Here is a 21,015-nt window from a genome sequence, read left to right as displayed (position 1 = left end):
TCGAGCAACCGCACCTTCAAACGCCCATTTTCGGGGATGAAGTAGCCGTACGCATAAGTCCATCACAATACCTGCCTACACTCAACGGTCCGTGCCCACACATCTATAATGAACCTGAGCATACAATCTTGACTGGCATTGTGTGCCGGCAAGTTTCGTGATCTGTACGCTTTGCACGTTATGTAAATCCTCGATTGCTTTTTGCTTTGAAGATCGATTGTTTGCCCATCGTTCATCAATGTGGGATTCATCATGAGAGAAGATTGATAAGAATTGTTGTTGTTCATACTTGTGCGGCTAAGCCAAAATCCCTCACCCCTTCGTATAAATATATCGTTGTATATACAGTAAACAAAACCAAAAGTATTGGATTTAGCATTTATTCTCAGTTTTTGTAGATTCAGAGAACAACACGAAGCTTAAAGTAGCACATAATCAAAGAGTTCATCTTCTTTGATTAAAATTCAGCAGGCAATGGAGACTCTGAAGAACACATAACACACATGGTAGCAGAACTGTCATTGACATAGGTGCAGAGATCACAAGACCAATAATCCCCATACGATCTTATCTCCGAAAGGTCATTTTCCATAGCTCGCACCAAGTTCTTGAAGTAATTCCTAACCACAACGGTCAGTTGGACTACCCTAGCCCGAAATTTGATGAAATCTTCAATGGATCTATCTGCGTTGACATGCTCTTCTAGTTCCACTTCTGCACATCGATGGAACTTTTCCAACCCGCACTCTGCCTCGCCTTGCAAGTACTCAAAAAACGGCCTCTTACCATCCTCATTTTCAGGGATGTAGAACCCGTATGCGTAGCTCCATTGCAGCACCCGCCGGCACTGGATTATCTCTTGCCATGCCTCGGTTACAAAACTGAGAATCGGATTGGTTTGGCGATACTTCTTATCAAGTTTCTTCAGATGGACAGCTTGCACAAGCCGAAAATCTTGGAGAGCTTTTTGCTTGGAATCATGGTTGGCTATCCAACGCTCGTAATAGTGGACGTATCTGTCTAAAGACATCTTTGCCATCTCTTTCCTTTTCTCACTCGCATTGCTCTTCACTTCCTCCAGGTAAGAATTACACAAATGGCTACGGCTCCACTCTCCAAGGCATATCCAGCAGAAATCGAACCTGCAGGGTGCCCTGCATCTCATGTGGTTACATCCTTGGTTTTTTTCGATGGGTCGCTTGCACTGTGGACAAGGCTTGGTGTTGACAAGAATCCAATTCATATTTTCGGACTCATCCTTGTTCTTCGACATCCACTTGGCCACAGTTTCACATTTCACCGGACTGTGAGCTTCTTCGGAACAATTCCAACAAAATATATACGAACAAAGGCAGGAAACATCATAATTAGTCTTATTGCCACCAACAAAATCTACAGCATTATCACAACCAGGAGCAGGGCACCATTTTATCTTCGTCTTCCGATAACTCTCTTCAATGTAAGACCTCACAAGGTACCGCGAAAACTTACCCTTATCGGAGTCAATGTCCGCCAACAGAAAGATCATATCTTCCCCGACAGCAGCACCACAACTCGGATGCGGACATTTCAGCGACAAGCATCCAAGACCGTCATTGTTAATTGACTTACTGACATACCCTCCCCAACATCCTCCACAATAAAAATGGCTACAAAAATTGGAGCTAATTCCACGATCACCACCAACAAATGTTTCAAAGCAAATTTCACAAGTAAACGAACAAACATCAGAAGACGAGGTTCGAACAAGTGGGCTTGTTTTTGTTTTCTTAAACAAGCCTAATCTTTTTTGAACCTCGTCTTCCTCCTCAAACCACTTGTCAAACAACTTACTGGTGTTCCAATTACAGTGTCGGAGTAAGATGATCGCGGCGGCTCTGGACACGCAAAGTGTCGAGCAGACCTCTGTGATTTCATGGAGTTGGCGCTGGCTGATGTCTGCTTGTTTCAAGATTGTGTAGTGAAGCTGTTGCGACGCCGTTTGATCGTCTCTGAGGAAGCTGTTGGAGTGGTGAGTAGAATCCATGATGGGGGAGTTGGAGGTAAGGGCAAGAACTGGAAGATAAGCACCAATAATTCCATGGAACGAGACAGTTTGGACGATGGTGCAACGAACTTGCGGGTTGACCGGGCCATTGACGAGTGACGACTGACTTTTATAAAAGTGCAATGTATATCCGTATATGCGCTTTCTTCTCGGTTTTTCATTTGCTTATACGACACCTTCTTTCAACGGACGGAGGAGAGCAACTTGTATGACATTAAAATTACCGTTTTGGATAAGTAAACAAGCATATGTGAAAACAACTAATCCTTTCATTAAAAAGAAGTCACGAAAATCCGTTCTAGCTATGCTTTATGCCGTACAAGGTATAAAATATCGATGATATCGGAAATATCGGTAGTCCAAAAATACGAAAATTTCGATGGAAATATCGAGATATTATCGATATCGATAAAAATTGAATAAAAAACATGAAAATTGTAAGAAAAACTTGAAAATTTTTATTGAAACTTTACAGGATGTTTATTTAGTTAATTATCTATTAGTTTATCACAAAAAAAAATTGGAAGGAAATGCATTGCATGATGGATTTAACTGATTTAAATTGATTATATAGCGAGCTGGCAAACATTGTGAGTGTAGAAAATATGTAGTAATTAATGAAAGAAGTTTAAACACACCATAATCATTTATATATAATGAATTAATACAATATTTTACACTTCATACATTGCATGGTAAGATACATGAGTGACTTGGTACCACATAGAATTCCTATCAAGGTCTAAAATATCGATAATATCGGAAATATCGGTAGCCCAAAAACACAAAAATTTCGATAAAAATATCGGAATAATGTCGATATTTTAGAGCATGCCACAATAAATGGTAAGTCAGCTTCAAAATGGCTAATAACATTTTCTTACCGCACATACAAAAGCTCTTCCGAAAAACCATTATCCAACCTACTTCCATGTCATTTTATCTGCTGCAGAAGCTTCTTGCAAGACACTTGAAATGGTGATTAATATTCTCCTTGAAATCATCTAAAATAAAAAAACCGGCACACTGGGACGACAAATCGTGGGAACAGAAAAATATAGCAACAGAACATCTGGGGTGACAATGTTACAGATGTTTTTTCATCAACATCGACGGGACACACTCGAAAAATCTACATTTTTTAATAAATCAAATTACAGGACAACGTTTACGGAAGATGAAACAGAAAGAATGGACGGAAAAGATTACGGCAAGCTAAATACATCCCTCAATAGAGGCTATCAAGATATACAATACAAACTCTCACTTTACATGGAAGCCAAAAGGTCTCTCATTTCTGTTACGCTAAGAATGGTCTCTGTCGGGTAAATCTTGGCGACGAGTTGCGCAAAACCTTCATACTTGTCAAGGAACTCCTTCTGTCAAAATCCATGACATCCATCAGATATTTTCGATGCGAAGGCGAAGAAACTCTTCATGCTTACGAAGAAGAAACTATTGTTACGTACCTTGCATTTATCCCATAAAGAAGGCAGCAGTTCTTCTGAAGTCATGTTTTTCTGCAACTTCTTGTACATTCCAGCGATGGACTTGTCAAGCTGTACCAGGAAAATCCACGATAGTGTTAGAAACGAACATTCACAGATGAAAATTTCGGATGGGTAAATCAACTCACCCCGGATAAACTTGATTTTATCACCTTCCGCAGATCCATCTTTGACAACCCTAGCTGGAAGGGGATCTGCAATGAAGGAAACTGTTATCAGCCATTACATTCAGAAAATTAAGACTTTGAAGATAAATAACTCCACATAAATCATTCGGGCAACTACATTATAACAGTTCATTCTCAGGATGGGGTAAAGATACTCTTCATGGAGTATATCAATGTGCAAATCACTGGACATAGTTTCAAATTAACCAGGAATATGACGTAATTAACAGAGGTTTCATTTTTCCCAGTTAGATCAGATATGGATAATTGAGATACCAACACACTAACCTCTTCTGGTGCGATTGTATACATCAAATCCTCTATTCTTCGAGCAAACTGGAAAAGCCGTTCAAATTGCTGCGAAAAGAAAGCAAATGAGGGCATATGTAACCAAAAATGTGTCCAAACTGTATGTCAGGCTTAAGCAAGAAATCTATGCTAAAATGGCTGATTCTTCACAGGCTACATGCCTTGGTGAAAACTTCAGTGTTCCTATGAACATAACTGTTTAGCTTTCACCTGGAATATTATGTTTCATACAGGTTCTATCACGTCGAATCCTTATGAAAATGAATCCAGAACAAAATCGCGCTAAAGCTAGGGCGTCACCCGTAAGTGGCGCGCTGTGTGGCCCGAGCACAGTGATAAGTGAGCAAGGGTCGCTGTATCTCCATCGGCACCCGGATGCAGTGTTAAATGAGCAAGGGGGCCATAGAAACTTCTTTTCGAACGACTCCACTCAAAGTTGTTTGGGAGCATATGCTCCTATCAACTTTACCCGGGACACACAAAAGAAGTACTTTGATCCTATTAGACGGGGAGGGTGAAGAAGCTAGGACAGAAGGGTAGAGTTCAAGAGAGCAAAATGCGTTTAGGAACGTGGAATATAGGAACCTTAACGGGAAAATCGATGGAAGTAGTGGAAGTTATGGTGAGGAGAATGATAAATATTATGTGCCTACAAGAAACTAAGTGGGTTGGTAGTAAGGCAAAGGATCTAGAAAACTCAGGGTTTAAACTTTGGTATTCGGGCACAAATAGAACGAGAAACGGTGTTGGCATCATCGTGGACAAGACCTTGGTACAAGATGTTGTAGATGTCAAGAGGGTAGGAGATAGAATCATGGCAATCAAGATTGTAATAGGACAAGAACTTATCAATGTGATTAGTGCGTACGCACCTCAAGTAGGGTTGGATACGAGTTCGAAGGAGAAATTTTGGGAAGATCTTGGAGACTTGGTGCAAGGAATTGCTCAGACGGAGAAGTTATTTATAGGAGGAGATTTAATGGACACGTGGGCAGGGAGACAGACAACTATGGAGGTTTTCATGGTGGCCATGGTTTTGGGGAGAGAAACGAGGATGGGGAAGCTATCTTGGATTTTGCAATGGCATATGATCTCTTCTTAGCCAACACCTTCTTTAAGAAGAGAGAAGAACATGTGATCACCTACAAGAGTGGGTCGTCAAAAACACAAATAGATTTTCTTCTAATGAGGAAAGGGGATCGTATAACTTGTAAGCATTGCAAAGTTATACCAGGAGAGAGCGTGGCTAATCAACATCGCTTGTTGGTGATGGATGTACATATCAAAAGAGTAAGACAAAAGAACAAGACTTGGAAGTGCCCAAGGACTAGATGGTGGAATCTAAAAGAAGAAAAACAAGCCATTTTCAAAGAGAAGGTAATCACCCAATGTGTGTGGGATAGAGAGGGGGAAGTTAGCCAAATGTGGGATTCCATGGCTAGTTGTATCCGAAAAGTAGCAAAAGAGGTATTAGGAGAGTCCAAGGGCTTTGCCCCACACCAAAAGGAATCTTGGTGGTGGAATGAGGAGGTACAAACAAAGGTGAAGGCTAAGAAGGAATGTTGTAAAGCCTTATACAAGGAGAGGACCGATGAAAATGGTGAAAGGTATAGAAAAGCGAAGCAAGAGGCGAAGAAAGCTGTCAGAGAAGCTAAGTTAGCGGCTTACGACGATATGTATAAACGACTAGATACCAAAGAAGGAGAGTTGGATATCTATAAACTATCTAGAGCAAGGGAAAAGAAGACAAGGGACCTAAACCAAGTGAGGTGCATCAAGGATGAGGATGGAAAGGTTCTTGCTACAGAGAACGCGGTTAAAGACAGATGGAGAGGTTATTTTCATAATCTTTTCAATGAAGGACATGAAATGAGTGCTTCTTTAGGGGAGTTGAGTAACTCAGAAGAGTGTAGAAACTACTCTTTTTATCGTCGAATCCGGAAGGAAGAAGTGGTTGTAGCTTTGAAGAAGATGAAGCATAAAAAAGCAATAGGCCCAGACGATATACCAATCGAAGTGTGGAAACTTTTGGGAGAGACAGGTATAACATGGCTCACTGACCTTTTCAATAAGATTTTGAAAACGAAGAAGATGCCAAATGAGTGGCGAATGAGCACTTTGGTGCCTATCTACAAGAATAAGGGTGACGTACAAAATTGCATGAACTATAGGGGTATTAAGCTAATGAGTCATACAATGAAGCTCTGGGAGAGAGTCATTGAGCATAGATTGAGGCAAGAGACACGGGTTTCGGACAACCAATTCGGGTTCATGCCAGGGCGCTCAACCATGGAGGTAATCTATCTCTTACGAAGATTGATGGAAAGATATAGAGATGGGAAAAAGGATTTACACATGGTCTTTATAGATTTGGAAAAAGCGTATGATAGGGTCCCAAGAGACATTCTTTGGAGGATTTTAGAGAAGAAAGGAGTACGAGTAGCATATATCCAAGCTATAAAGGATATGTATGAAGGAGCAAAGACTGCCGTAAGAACTCATGAAGGACAAACCGAAAGCTTTCCCATAACTGTAGGATTACATCAAGGCTCATCCTTAAGTCCTTACCTTTTTGCGTTGGTAATGGATGAGTTAACATGACATATTCAAGATGATATTCCTTGGTGTATGCTTTTCGCAGACGATATAGTGTTGATAGATGAAACTCAGGAAGGGGTAAATGCAAAGCTTAACCTTTGGAGAGAAGTGTTGGAATCTAAAGGTCTTCGCCTAAGCCGATCAAAGACAGAATATATGGAGTGCAAGTTCAGTGCAAATGGAGGCCAAAACGAGTTAGGGGTGAGGATCGGAGATCAAGAAATACCAAAGAGCGACCGTTTTCGTTACCTAGGATCTATTTTGCAAAAGAACGGAGAATTAGATGGAGATCTCAACCATAGAATACAAGCTGGATGGATGAAGTGGAAGAGTGCATCCGGCGTGTTGTGTGACCGCCGTATGCCACTGAAGCTCAAGGGAAAATTTTATAGGACGGCAATAAGGCCGACGATGCTGTATGGCACAGAATGTTGGGCGGTGAAACATCAACACGTACACAAAATGGGTGTAGCGGAGATGAGGATGCTTCGTTGGATGTGTGGGCACACGAGAAATGATAAGATTAGGAATGAGGATATCCGGGGTAAAGTAGGAGTAGCCGAAATTGAAGGAAAGATGAGAGAAAATCGGTTACGGTGGTTTGGACATGTGCAAAGAAGGCCTACTGACGCTCTGATTAGAAGATGCGACTATGGGACAGAGGTTCAAGGCCGAAGGGGTAGAGGAAGACCTAGGAAAACTTTGGAAGAGACTCTAAGAAAAGACTTAGAATACTTGGATCTAACGAAGGACATGACACAGGATCGAGCACAATGGCGTTCTAAGATTCATATAGCCGATCCTACTCAGTGACTTGGATTTTCTAAGTCTCCAACCGAGAAGTTTTCCTCACTCGGGAAATTAAGGGAACACTACCCCAACCTACATGCTCCACTCAGAAAGCTTCAACATACAAGCTTCAACAAAAGAAAATTCAAAGAACTTAGCGAAGAAGGCTTTGGTGTATTTAACACAATACGTTGAAATGAAGGAAAGCTTATTTATTGATATCCCCGATAAGCTACAAATATGTACATATACATGAGTCAAAATAAACACACAAGAGGGAGCCTTCACAAAGGTTGCTTAGGAGAAGTCTCAGCAGTCGGTAGAGCCCCAGAAAGAGAAGGCACCGGAGGGGGATCATTTGGAGCCTCAGTACTGGACAGAACCCTAGAAGGAGGAGGCATCAGAGGTTGATCATTTGGAGCTTCATTACGCGGTACAGCCCCAGAAGACGAAGGCAATAAATGCCTTTGGAACAAACCCACAAATCTCTGATGATCAAGTAAAACCTGACCATCAGTTTCCTTCATCTGGTCAAGCTTCCTCTTCATGTTTGTAGCATAGTCATGTGCGAGCCGGTGCAACTATTTATTCTCATGCTTGAGCCCTCTAATCTCCTGTTTGAGACTCATCACTTCAGCCGCCAATGATTCAACTTGGCGGGTTCGAGCAAATAGGCGTTGGGCCATATTAGACACAGAACCTGCACACTGAACACTGAGAGCCAGCGAATCCTTAACAGCTAACTCATCAGACCGTTTGGAAAGTAGTCTGTTATCTTTGGGAGTGAGAAGGTTCCTGGCCACCACCGCAGCGGTCATATCATTCTTCATCACGGAATCCCCAACGGTAAGAGGACCAGTAGGGGAGACGAAGGATGGGCGCCATATGTTGTCTGGAGAAGGCGAGGCTGCCTCTTCAACAAGGTTCAAGTCAAAACGACGGTCGGAGGGGCCAGACATTTTCAAATGTGTTGAAGAGAGAAGAGGTCGGATAAATCAAGATCTTAGAAGTGCAAGAATGAAGCTTCTACTGGTGGAGATTCAAGTGTGCTTTGGAACTTAATGCCAGCCCCTATAAAAATCTGCACTCGACGGAGCTTCAGAAATCGAAGAGGCGCCTGCTCAGAAATCGAAGAGGCGTTTGCTTTCTCAAAAGTTGGGCTGCTTAGAGATCACGAGGGTTGATCTCAGAAATCGAAGAGACGTTTGCTTTTTCAAAAGTTGGGCTGCTCAAAGACCACGAAGGCCGATCTCCGAAATCGAAGAGGCGCTCGCTTTCTCAAAAGCTGGGCTCCCCAGAGACCACGAGGGCCGATCTCAGAAATCGAAGAGGCACCTACTTTTCCAGCCTTGTCAGCATCTGTCACACGCACACTCAGCTTTGCGGAAATTATGGGCATTCTGTCAAAGACTTCTGGGGAAGTAGAAAACACATGAATCTTACTGTTCAATCACCCACTTCCCACACGCAACAATAGCTCATGGGTACCACAGATAACTTTGCCAAAGTTCTCTGCCAAAGTTGAGCACGTGAAGCTTGCAGCTCCCACTACATCGCTCTGACCAAGAAGGGTAAAAGAATAGCAAAGAAACAGCACTAACAAAGTCTAGACCCATAAATTTTGAAGGTCTAGCTGCCATATTATTACCCACAAGGGTAAAGGAACAGTACCACTGCTGGATAATTGGAAAGTCCCTGTATGTCAACCTCTGTGCTTCGTGGCAAGGTAGACTAGCAAACATGCCCAACCTTTACTCACATTCGAGAAAACACTCCCAATAAGATTGCTTGCTCCAAAATCGAAGAAGCACCGTCCTCCGAATCTCAAGAGCCAGACTCCCAACATGACTACTTTCTTAAAAATCGAAGAGAGGGTAAAGGAACAATACCATTGCTGGATAATTGGAAAGTCCCTGTGTGTCAACCTCTATGCTTCGTGGCAAGGTAGACTAGCAAACATGCCCAACCTTTACTCACATTTCGAGAAAACACTTCCAACAAGATTGCTTGCTCCAAAATCGAAGAGGCACCGCCCTCCGAATCTTGAGAGCCAGACTCCCAACATGATTACTTTCTCAAAAATCGAAGAGACACTGCTCCCCGAATCTCGAGAGCCAGACCCCCAGCATGATTGCTTTCTCAAAAATCGATGAGGCATCGTTCTCCGAATCAATCGAAGAGGCGCTCGCTTTCTCAAAAGCTGGGCTCCCCAGAGACCACGAGGGCCGATCTCAGAAATCGAAGAGGCACCTACTTTTCTAGCCTTGTCAACACCTGTCACACGCACACTCAGCTTTGCAGAAATTATGGGCATTCTGTCGAAGACTTCTAGTGAAGTAGAAAGCACATGAATCTTACTGTTCAATCACCCACTTCCCACACTCAACAATAGCTCATGGGTACCACAGATAACTTTGCCAAAGTTCTCTGCCAAAGTTGAGCACGTGAAGCTTGCAGCTCCCACTGCATCGCTCTGACCAAGAAAGGTAAAAGAATAGCAAAGAAACAGCACTAACAAAGTTTAGACACATAAATTTTGAAGGTCTAGCTACCATATTATTACCCACAAGGGTAAAGGAACAGTACCACTGCTGGATAATTGGAAAGTCCCTGTGTGTCAACCTCTGTGCTTCGTGGCAAGGTAGACTAGCAAACATGCCCAACCTTTACTCACATTCGAGAAAACACTCCCAACAAGATTGTTTGCTCCAAAATCGAAGAGGCACCGTCCTCCGAATCTCGAGAGCCAGACTCCCAACATGACTACTTTCTCAAAATCGAAGAGAGGGTAAAGGAACAGTACCATTGCTGGATAATTGGAAAGTCCCTGTGTGTCAACCTTTGTGCTTCGTGGCAAGGTAGACTAGCAAACATGCCCAACCTTTACTCACATTCGAGACAACACTCCCAACAAGATTGCTTGCTCCAAAATCGAAGAGGCACCGCCCTCCGAATCTCGAGAGCCAGACTCCCAACATGATTACTTCCTCAAAAATCGAAGAGACACTGCTCTCCGAATCTCGAGAGTCAGACCCCCAGCATGATTGCTTTCTCAAAAATCAAAGAGGCATCGTTCTCCGAATCTCGAGAGCCAGATACCACAGACCACTTTTTCAAAGTGCTCTGACAGAGTTAAAACATGTGAAACTGGCAGCTCCCACTACCGTGCTATGACCAAGCAGGGTAAAGGAATAGCATTACTACTTGTTGTTAGGGAGACTCCTATATATGTCGACCTCCATCCCCAACGGACAGGCAGACCTGCAAAAATGCTCAACCCTTTATCATATCTGAGAGGGCACTCCCAACGAAGCCTTTCGAAATATTCAGCTTTCTTTCCCCCCGATAATACCTCTGCAAACAAGCTATACTAGAGCAAGAATATCTCATATCATCAGGGTTAAAAGCAAGAGTATCTCATATCATGCTTTTTCCCTGTCTTTTCTTTTGGCCTTGTTTTTACCTGTAAGACAAGGAGAAAGAGAGCAATCAGTCAGCACTTGGAATCAAGCTTCCAGCCAGGAACTGACTGCCTGGAACTCCTTACCTGATTACTTACCTGGCATTGCTCTCGAGTACTCATCTTCAACATCTTATGTTTCCAGGGAAGATTCCGCATCTGCTTGAGGAACAGATAGGGCAAGTGCGAAGGATACAAGGAAGCATGTGGAGACAAGCGTAACAGCACACGTGCTGATACATCCATTACTCTGTCAAAAGCAAAAGTATCCCATATCAGCAGGGTGGAACGTACTCTAGATTTGATGGACTTGTTTTGACCCTCAAATTCTTCAGTCGGCCTTATACTCTGGAGGAAACCAGAAAACCCTCCAGCTCAGTTCAAGAATAAGCCTGTGGAAAGTTACTTCTTCAAAAGCAAAAGTATCTCATATCATCTCTTCTCATTTTTCTTCTCTTTATCCTTCATGCTGCTGCAAGATGGGGAGAAGGTGAACAATCAGTCGAAGCTCTGATTGCTTACCTTGTCTGTCACCTCTTTCAGCAGACCCCCTAGCTCGGCGACTTGGGGGACTCCTACTACATGGTTTGTATCGCGCTTGACCAAGCCTGAAACTACAAGTAAGCTTCAAGTGAAATTGATACATTACCTTGTGCATCTCCACCAGTTAAAGATACCACCCCTGGATGGAGGAAGAGGACTTCCAGAGAAGATGCCACATCTACCTATGAGACAGATAAGGCAAGTCAAGACGATACCACACTCCGATACTTAGAAGTTTCGTGATTACGAGATCATTCTCCCACAATATTTCCTAATGTCATTTGTACTAAATCATTCACTTGTACTCACTAAAGGAGAGCTTGAACCTATGTACTTGTGTAAACCCTTCACAATTAATGAGAACTCTTCTATTCCGTGGACGTAGCCAATCTGGGTGAACCACGTACATCTTGTGTTTGCTTTCCTATCTCTATCCATTTATATACTTATCCACACTAATGACCGGAGCAATCTAGCGAAGATCACAAAAAGCGACCGTTTTCGCTACCTAGGATCTATCTTGCAAGAGAACGGAGAATTAGATGGAGATCTCAACCATAGAATACGAGCTGGATGGAAAGAGTGCATCCGGCGTGTTGTGTGACCGTCGTAGGCCACTGAAGCTCAAGGGAAAATTTTATAGGACGGCAATAAGGCCAGCGATGTTGTATGGCACAGAATGTTGGGTGGTGAAGCATCAACACGTACACAAAATGGGTGTAGCGGAGATGAGGATGCTTCGTGAGATGTGTGGGCACACGAGAAAGGATAAGATTGGGAATGAGGATATCCGAGGTAAAGTAGGAGTAGCCGAAATTGTAGGAAAGATGAGAGAAAATCGGCTCCGGTGATTTGGACATGTGCAAAGAAGGCCGACTGACGCTCCGGTTCGAAGATGTGACTACGGGACAGAGGTTAAGGGCCGAAGGGGTAGAGGAAGACCTAGGAAAACTTTGGAAGAGACTCTAAGAAAAGACTTAGAGTACTTGGATCCAACGGAGGACATGACACAAAACCGAGCGCAATGGCGTTCTAGGATTCATATAGCCGACCCCACTTAGTGGGAAAAGGCTTTGTTGTTGTTATCATATAATATCCTAAAGCTAGATCTGCCCTTGAGAAAACTGCAGTGTATATGAACATGATTCTAAAAGGAACAGGGGATAGGGTGGGAAGAAAAAAATCATATACAGCATTGGGATAACTTACATTGTATATGATCATGCTGATATGGCGTGTGCAAGCTTGTTCATAAGCTTCACTTGCCTGGTGATAAAATTTGGCCAAGGTGGGCACAACATTTGCTAGGTCATACAAACTGCAAGCAAACTTCAAAGGTGAAGTCACACGAAAAAAGAAAGCATTGATCATAGTAGAAAGGAAACATAAGGATACCTATTCTGAAACGCAGCATAGTTCTCTAATAGAAAAAGATCAGAATACTTTGGCTCTGTTTGTGCAATTTTCTCCAAAGTCGCAAACATGATGCTAACCTGTCAAACAATTGATCTACCGTAAGAAAAATGGAGATGCATTTCTGGTAAAACATCTGATAGACAATCAAATGTTATCATCATCTATCTTCACACGGCCAAGAGACTGCAAGGTTTAAGAAAAAGAACGTTGCCTTCTGAATTCAAACTTGAGTAATCAAACTGTGATAACTAAATAATAAGCTTTAAAGGCATAGTACATAGGACGAATACTAGCACGGTGTATGAATTATGATTGAATCATAATTTTAAGAAAGCTTCCTCATACAGTTTGAACCACCATAAAATAATCTTCAGAAGAAAAAAAACTCACAAACTTTGTGTACGCTTGATCAACCAAATCCCTAGATTGTCCCTGGATGTACTGCTCCATTCGTGTTGCCAGAGTAGCAAATCTAAGTAGAAGGGAGGTTAAACAAACATAAGCAACTGCTTTGTTTTACACAGATGGTAAATGTGGCCAAGACATGCCAGTTCACCTTGGGATGTATGATAAGACACCCACTTGTCTAACGTTGCGCTCGTTTCTTTCAATCTGGTGGCAAGCTTCATCAACAAACTGCAAGAAGCATACACATTACATGGGTTCAGAATCTTCAGAACGTAACCTAAAAAATATATGACCACAATCACTAACACACAAACTTACGCGACTGAACTGCATAGAAACTCTCGACTCCAGATCACCAAGCAAGAGACGTACAAAACCTGCTGCATCAGCTTTTTGACCAGAAAGATAGCGCTCTGTAATCCCATGCATTGATATGCAGCGTAAGGGATCAATCTTGTATGCCCAGTCCACAACGGCATAGAAGTCTTCCTGAAAACCATATTTATTGGTGAAAAACAAGGAACTTTAATGACTACCAAATAGTGCATGCTGCTATGCAACAAGCCATGACCAGAACAGTTGAACTGGTGGTGTGTGCAAATGAAGCCCAAGCAAAAAAATTCACGAGCAGCTGCAAAAAAGTAGGCAACAAGTTGTGCACATTACCTGGATTCCATCAAGTAAGTCCTGAAGAGATTCATTTAATGCTGCAAGCTCTCCTGAACTTTTGCCTACAAAATTAGACAATCATATAAAATGCGAGAGAGAGAGAGAGAGAGAGAGCAGAAACATCCCATTGCAGACAGTGTAAAATATGATCAAAAGTACATAGGGAATTACAGCATGGTAGTGTAAATTACCAGCTTTGCTGTCATTGTCATCAATGTCCATGATTCCCAAATCATCGTCATTGGTGTCATCATATTTATCTCCATTAGCAGTACCCCCTGGAGGAACAAGTGCTGGAACTTCAAAGCACATAAAGTGCGCAAAGAAAGAACTCTGCAATTGAGCCATTGCAAAATAGACATTTAATACGGAGATATGCATTATGTAAATATGCGTTATGTAGATTAAAGAAACCATTATATAACTCCATTTTAACCTCATCTACAAGGAGTGGGATAAAAATTGTAAGCATCTTGGAATAAGCTTCAGAAACAGTAGAAGTGTCTGCAGCATTCGCATTTTGACCAGACCCTTCAAGCCAGACGGTTGGATTTCTTGCTGCCTTTGTACTAGCACGAAGCTCATTTGCAAATTCACGAGCCTGTAGGTATCAAATTATATACTCAAACTTTCAAACTGATCAAACTACTTAACTGTCTGAGGATTACAAAAGTTTATTTCGAGAACAAGAATTATTTGATTAGGTTATTGATGCAATGTTGAATACACCACCATTTTAGTTTAAATTATTACAAGTTTATTCTACATTGAACGACCAAACCATATCACAATCTTATCAGAAAGTCTGGTGATCAGATGGAAAACCAAAATCTGGTTGCTCATGAGAAGGTTTTTCATATGAGACAAAATTAAAGATAACTGATAAAAGCAGCAACCAAATAATACATTTCTAACACATATATATGTTAGAATAGAATATAAGGTTGTGATTCTCACCTCACGACGAAGAAGCAAGTTGAGGGAGCTACAATATGCCTTCCTCAAAGTGCCCATGCAATTGTTATCAAGACTCTGAAAATGCAAAGCGGGGAGAATAAACTTAGGGAAAAACACACCGGTACATATGCACAAGTAGAAACAACAAAAATCCTAATAGTTAATGCAATTAAGCTAAAATTTGACCTTCAAATGTTGCAGAAGGCGAGCATACGTTCTGCATTTGTACCGTAGATCAGCATGATCAGGCCTTTTCAGCTGCCCCCGCTATTTAAAACAAGCACAATAGTGAGCATTAAGACTTGTACACCGGAAATGAACAATTTTGATTATATTTATAAAAGCCCAAGTACGATAAGTCCACCTGAGAAAAGTAGCTCTTGTCGCTTATCATAAAATCCACCAAACTAGCAAAGTAATTTCGCAAGAACTCAGAAGCTCTTCTGACAAATGTAGATTTCAATTTTTCAAGTTCTGCTCGCTTCTCTTTAACCTTTAAGAATTTCAATTACAACTATAAACACAATGGGGTTTCCAATATCAAAAATCAAAACAGCTATCAATCTAGCACCTCAGTAATGAGAGGGAACTCTAAAGTTCATACATCTGGCCACAAATTGTTGAAAAAAAATGAAACAAATGTGAAGGGCAGAATGCATACAGCCCGCATATTTGCATAGATGGGATCCAAGTTAGGTACTTCAAGACTGCGTAAAGCACCAGCCAACCACTCACATGCTTCTATGTTTTGAAGCATACGTGCTTCATCGAATGAACCTCCTGTCAAGCATGCTGCATACTACACAAATGAAACGCCATTAGAAAGACAGTACGCCTAAACAAGTTGCCAAAGTTAAAACTAACCAGTTATCTCTCACAGCTAAACAGATGGAAAACATACCTGAGAAGGAACACGCAAACCTAGAAGGAGCTTATCGAGTTCATAAATGAGTGCCCTATTATTTACAGATTGCATCTCCAACTTGTTATTGCGGGTTTCTATCTGGACATTGCAACAGAAAAAAGTTAACAGGTATTCACATAAAAAACATTTATACATCCAGCACTAGTATCATAAAACTATGTTATGTCATGGCATACAGAACAACCATTTATTAGTCAGAACCGTGAGGAAATTGAAACGAACACAGAACTAGCATCAATACACTTTTAATCAACAAGACTAAACAAAATACCATCAGAAAGTTTCTTGGGAAAAAAAATTAAATTAAACAACTTTATATTGGATGTAATATGGTAAAAGTATAAGGGGGTAAAGGAAACTAAAATCACCACAGAAATTATCGTTAATATTTTTACATACAATGCCATAAGCAAGCAAATGGAAGCTTTGACTAGATGTACATGGCTAAATTCGTCGACTTAGACAGTATGTTTGTTCCATTATTCATAAGAATAAGATGAAAAAAATATTTTTAAAAAAAAAGAAAATTTTCCCCTGAACTGCATTGGAAATAATACTGTAGTCCATAAAAGAGGAAAATCTAAAAACTTAAAAGGTAGCTAGAGTCCCTACCGATTCAATGTCTTCTCTCATGTGTCTGAGTTTCACATTAAAGATTCCTAACCATTCGTCCATGTCATCGACACAATTCGTTGCTGCCTCAAGCCCTTGCAATACCTACAAGGCCCATAATGGAATATATAAATAACACATATCTTCAAAGAAATAGACAACCACCAATCAATGTCCTAGAAGCAGGTAAAAGTAGCATGCACAGCAATCTCACATTGACAATGTTAAAGCAATGTATGCAAGTAACTGAAACAGATGAATAAAGTTTCTAAGAGTAAAATAGCAACACATTTTATGCAAAAGCAAGTTGAAGAATGTAAACAGGACAAGGTCAGAAGATGAATGCAAAAACATCCATGCTAAAAATCAATAACTAGCATCCTTAGACCTGTCGAGAGCCATTTATATCATACAGTAACATGGGTGACAAGACAATAGACTTTGACCGTATTGATATTGAGAGGTAAAAAATGAAGATTGAAAATCTTGACTTTGTTTGGGAAGAGTGAAACCAAGCAACAAACAAAGAACATAAAGGACATTAACTTAAAAACATAAAAAAGAAGAAATGCAGCAAACTTCATCGTATTCAACAAAACTGAATAGCAATAGTCACCTCGTCTATCAAAGGTTCACTTTCCAAAATGGCATGCACATTTGCTGCTTCCAAAGCCAGAAGCTCCCTCTTCAACCTTTCAGAAAATGCTTCTGCTTCACCAATACCCATGACATAACTGCATAACACACCCACAATCAAAAGAATTCATAACTATATCAAGATATTTCCAACGTAATTCAACTAAGGAGTGACTAAGAGCACCCTATAAATACATGGCATTTGATGCCTGCCATTTGGAAGTTGTCAAACCCAACCAATAGATAACATTCAAAAACAGAAAGCCGTAATCGACTAGGGTGGGACAATTTAGGATTCCCCAGTTGGTCATTGAACTCTTGGCAGGCATCAATGCAGAAGGTATCATGAACTAAGCATGTACTAAACCAAAGTTTTGTCTATCAGTCTAATTTCTAATCAGGAAATGACATAAGACCTTAGTATAGGGAGACCACCTCAAACAAAGGAAAATATAGTATATAGCTATGTTTTCTGATAAAAGAAATTACAGAAGATCTTCAAAACAATCAAATAATTCTACTTTTGCAAACAGGCATCACTTCAATTAAAATCTTATGGTACCAATATCCCAAAAAGGACAATGAAACGAAGCACAAACATTTTCTTTGTAACATCAGAAATAAGGATATGGTACATACGTTCCCAAAAGTGCCTCCATGTCCTCTTCCTCAGCTTGGGAGACAAGTTCTTTTTCAACAGTTACTTTCAAGTCACTTTCAGTTACTGTTGATGCAGCAGGTCCCACTTGCTCCTTTCCTTGACTAGTGACTGCCGGTGTATTTTCCTAAATCATTGTTTACAAAAAGTTGGGCAAAAATTAACTGCAAATAATAATTTAACAAACTAACAACTAATAAATAGAGTTTCAACAGCATGAAGCCAAAACTAGGAGAAGTGTATGTACTAATAATTCTACGTAGTGACATAAAATAAAACAAAAAGAAAAAAAAAAGAAATTCACATTGACAGAAAATTATCATCATAAAGTTGTAACCATGATTAGTGATTCCAAAGGAAGTGAAATCTTCAATTACAAATATCATGCAATCCAATCTGTACATAAAAACCAATACAGGTGTATAAATTCATCATATGCACCTTAGCCCAAAGAGCCATCTCCACCACATCTATACCAACAACTTTAGGAAGATGACCCAGTGCATCTTTACATATGTTTAAAATACAAAGTAAAAGCCGGTTCCTACACAGAAAAGAAAAAGAAAACCAATTATCAGAATCTTATCAATTTGTTTACTGGAGGATAACATCCAAATAGGTATTATTCTCCATGGCATACCTGTCATCAATATTTCGCATGGTCCATTGAGGAGGAGCAACACTTTGACTCCTAAGATTATCAAAACCCTACAAGAAATTCAGTCAGACTAAAATGGAGGATGGGACTGAAACTTTTCTCAAACATTGTTTCTTGTTTTTCTTAATTGACCGAACCCTATTTCTTTGCACAAATTCCCAGCATGTATATAGAGCATAGACACATGGAAGATGGAGCACTACCTACCAGAGTAAAAGTACACCCACTAGGGTCGTTTGTTAAAACCTCCACCTTTGAAAGATGCTTTAATTTGTATAACTTTGCAGGCTGCAGTAAAAGAAAATTTCTGAGTAATTGAAAATCATAATCCCAGTCCCTAATTAAGCCCAACTTTACAGCACAAAATAAGACATATCTGTTAGGGACTTCACCTCAAGGACTCCTCCAGTAGAATATTTTAAGACTCGGAGAAAGGCTTGAGTCCTCTGGCCTTTGGTTTTTACTGCACAAACAACAAAGGGTGGTCACCAACACAAATTAAGTACGACTAAGGTGCCCACAGTGATCTGCATCTGCCTGAATATTTATACTAGAGTGGGAATTTGTAGTTATGCACACATATACAGGCCATGACCTAAGCTAGGAAAGACGAGTCTTTTAATTTCCCCTCATGTGATATTGAATGGCTGTCACATTTTAGAACAATCAGATAGTGTAGTAAGAGAAGAAAAGTGTAGTAGTATCCACTATCCATTATCCATTATTCACTATCTATTATCCATTATCATAGTGATACATTAGTGGCAAAATTCGAGTTATTAAAAGTGTAGTAAGAGAAGAAAAAAAATGTAGACTAACCCCTAGAACACCTACAAGTCAGCTCACAATTCTCGAATCAACCTCACTGATAAAAATCATTACTGCACCATCTAATGCTCGGCATGCCTTGTACAGTCCTGTTTAATGATTCTGCGAGAAGTAACTAAAGTTATCTTCCAACCCTTAAAATATGCACTAAGACAATGCTTTGAAGTCTTCGTCCGACAACCCACCGTGCTGATTTGCAACATTATCGTAGTAAAACCTAGTTCTAGCTACATCCTTAAAGCAGATAAATGACTCGGCAAGTTCAAAAATTTATTATCTTCCCTGTAAGATTGACCAATGCATACAATCTTGTGAATAAAACACATCAGTCAAAAGTTATATTTCTTGAAATTGTCCACTCTAAGCACCCAAATACATTAACATCCATTCAACCCCATTCCGATTATCTTTCGCAATCTGGAGACCCTAAACCCTAGTATAAGCACCTAAATACATTACCATCCATTCAACCCCATTCCGATTATCTTTCGCAATCTGGAGACCCTAAACCCTAGTCTAAGCACCTAAATACATTACCATCCATTCAACCCCATTCCGATTATCTTTCGCAATCTGGAGACATTATAATCAATCCAAAAGAGTGAAAAGAAAAGATTCTAACAATTAGACAAGTGAAAACGAAGTCTGCAGTGTGAATCTTTACAAAAGCTTAATTTCCCTTGCAATTTTCCACAGCGCATACAGTTTAATCGATTGAAAGTACAGGGACGAAAATAGAATTCAACTGCGTACCGGAAAGTGCGAGAACCCTAGGTTTGGCCATGTCGCGGCCGAGCTTGTGGGTCTTGCCCCAGATCCCACGGCTCTTGGCCACGCGGATGGACACAACGACGCTCTGCTTGGTGCTTTCGATGGCGGCCTCGCAGGCCCGCCGCAGCTCCTGGTCGTCTGCGCTCGATTTCGCCATCGCCGGTGGTGGTGCTGCACTGGGTGGATCTCAATCGGACTCTGCTGTAATTTAATGGTAAAATAAAAGACTGCCGGATAAATACAAATAAAATAAGAAGGTGCGAGACGAAAATGCGAAAGTACAAGTTGGCACTGCACAACCTTTGCTGGGTCTGCTGGGTGTACGGAAGTTTCGAGTTTGGACTAAGAGGACCCGAAATGCGTCGGGTACGGGTCGAACGTCAAACGGTAATAATAAATGTGTCGGCACGTTAAAGCCCCTACTATTTATTTTTTTACCAAAAAGCCCTTATATATATATATATATATTTTTTTTTTTTTAATTGGTCGAAGCCCTTACTTTTTAGTTACAGCCAAATTATCCCCTTACTTCGCATAAATGGAATCTGATTCAATTTGAACTTTGGACTGAATGTGTCACATCCCGGTCAGAGCCCTCATCATATTCTGGGCTCGACTCCGCGATAGCACGATATTGCCCGTTTTAGATCTCGACCACGCCCTCATGGTTTTGTTTCTAGGAACTCACACGAGAACTTCTCATTAGGTCACCCATCATGAGATTACTCTCGTGTGAACTCGTTTAACTTCGGAGTTCCTACGGAACCTGAAGCCAGTGAAGTCCAAAAAAATCTCGTGCTAAGTAAAGATGAGAATATACATATAAGGTATAGATATCCACACTCCTGATCGATGTGGGAAGTTACAAAATGATTGAAGGTTAAGGAACTACCAAGAAATCATATACACAAAGTGATAAGCTAAATTCTCTTTTCTTTGAAATAATGATGCAACGTAAAAAAACATATTCATTCAACTTGTCATTCAAAATATTTCAAACTATTACATTTCACTTACAGATATAAAAGAATACCATTAAATCATACTTAATGATTA

General features: G+C 40.7%; 2 protein-coding genes and 1 long non-coding RNA gene across 3 annotated transcripts; all 3 read right to left on the bottom strand.

Moving 5' to 3' along the window:
- Positions 1–298: 298 nt before the first annotated feature.
- LOC126603791 (probable E3 ubiquitin-protein ligase ARI8) lies at positions 299–2,188 on the bottom strand. The gene has a single exon (XM_050270751.1). The coding sequence runs from the start codon at positions 2,024–2,026 to the stop codon at positions 458–460; it is 1,569 nt and encodes a 522-aa protein (XP_050126708.1). The 5' UTR covers positions 2,027–2,188; the 3' UTR covers positions 299–457.
- Positions 2,189–3,086: 898 nt separating this feature from the next.
- On the bottom strand, positions 3,087–20,219 carry LOC126603787 (exocyst complex component SEC3A). The gene is made up of 25 exons (XM_050270745.1): positions 19,942–20,219; positions 18,753–18,823; positions 18,568–18,648; positions 18,343–18,410; positions 18,144–18,246; positions 17,684–17,829; positions 17,025–17,142; positions 16,409–16,513; positions 15,773–15,874; positions 15,533–15,670; positions 15,236–15,364; positions 15,058–15,138; positions 14,872–14,946; positions 14,351–14,515; positions 14,106–14,247; positions 13,912–13,976; positions 13,564–13,734; positions 13,394–13,473; positions 13,228–13,309; positions 12,817–12,914; positions 12,631–12,739; positions 4,011–4,079; positions 3,684–3,749; positions 3,517–3,606; positions 3,087–3,426 (listed from the first exon to the last, which is right to left on the bottom strand). Exons 1-25 carry the CDS (start codon positions 20,114–20,116, stop codon positions 3,316–3,318), a joined length of 2,640 nt encoding a protein of 879 aa, XP_050126702.1. The 5' UTR covers positions 20,117–20,219; the 3' UTR covers positions 3,087–3,315.
- Positions 7,137–12,509, bottom strand: LOC126603804 (uncharacterized). The gene is made up of 2 exons (XR_007616403.1): positions 12,364–12,509; positions 7,137–7,320 (listed from the first exon to the last, which is right to left on the bottom strand). It is a non-coding gene; the product is annotated as an uncharacterized LOC126603804 (long non-coding RNA).
- Positions 20,220–21,015: the final 796 nt, after the last annotated feature.

This window comes from Malus sylvestris, chromosome 15 (assembly GCF_916048215.2).
Source record: "Malus sylvestris chromosome 15, drMalSylv7.2, whole genome shotgun sequence".
Lineage (NCBI taxonomy): Eukaryota > Viridiplantae > Streptophyta > Magnoliopsida > Rosales > Rosaceae > Malus > Malus sylvestris.
This window is presented reverse-complemented; position numbering and strand designations above follow the sequence as displayed.

Coding starts and splice junctions, on each gene's coding strand:
- LOC126603791 (XM_050270751.1), bottom strand. CDS start 2,026: ATGGATTCTACTCACCACTCCAACAGCTTCCTCAGAGACGATCAAACG.
- LOC126603787 (XM_050270745.1), bottom strand. CDS start 20,116: ATGGCGAAATCGAGCGCAGACGACCAGGAGCTGCGGCGGGCCTGCGAG. Junction 18,247..18,342: donor ATGCGAAATATTGATGACAG/GTATGCCATGGA, acceptor TTTTCTGTGTAG/GAACCGGCTTTTACTTTGTA. Junction 15,365..15,532: donor TCTATGCAAATATGCGGGCT/GTATGCATTCTG, acceptor AAATTCTTAAAG/GTTAAAGAGAAGCGAGCAGA.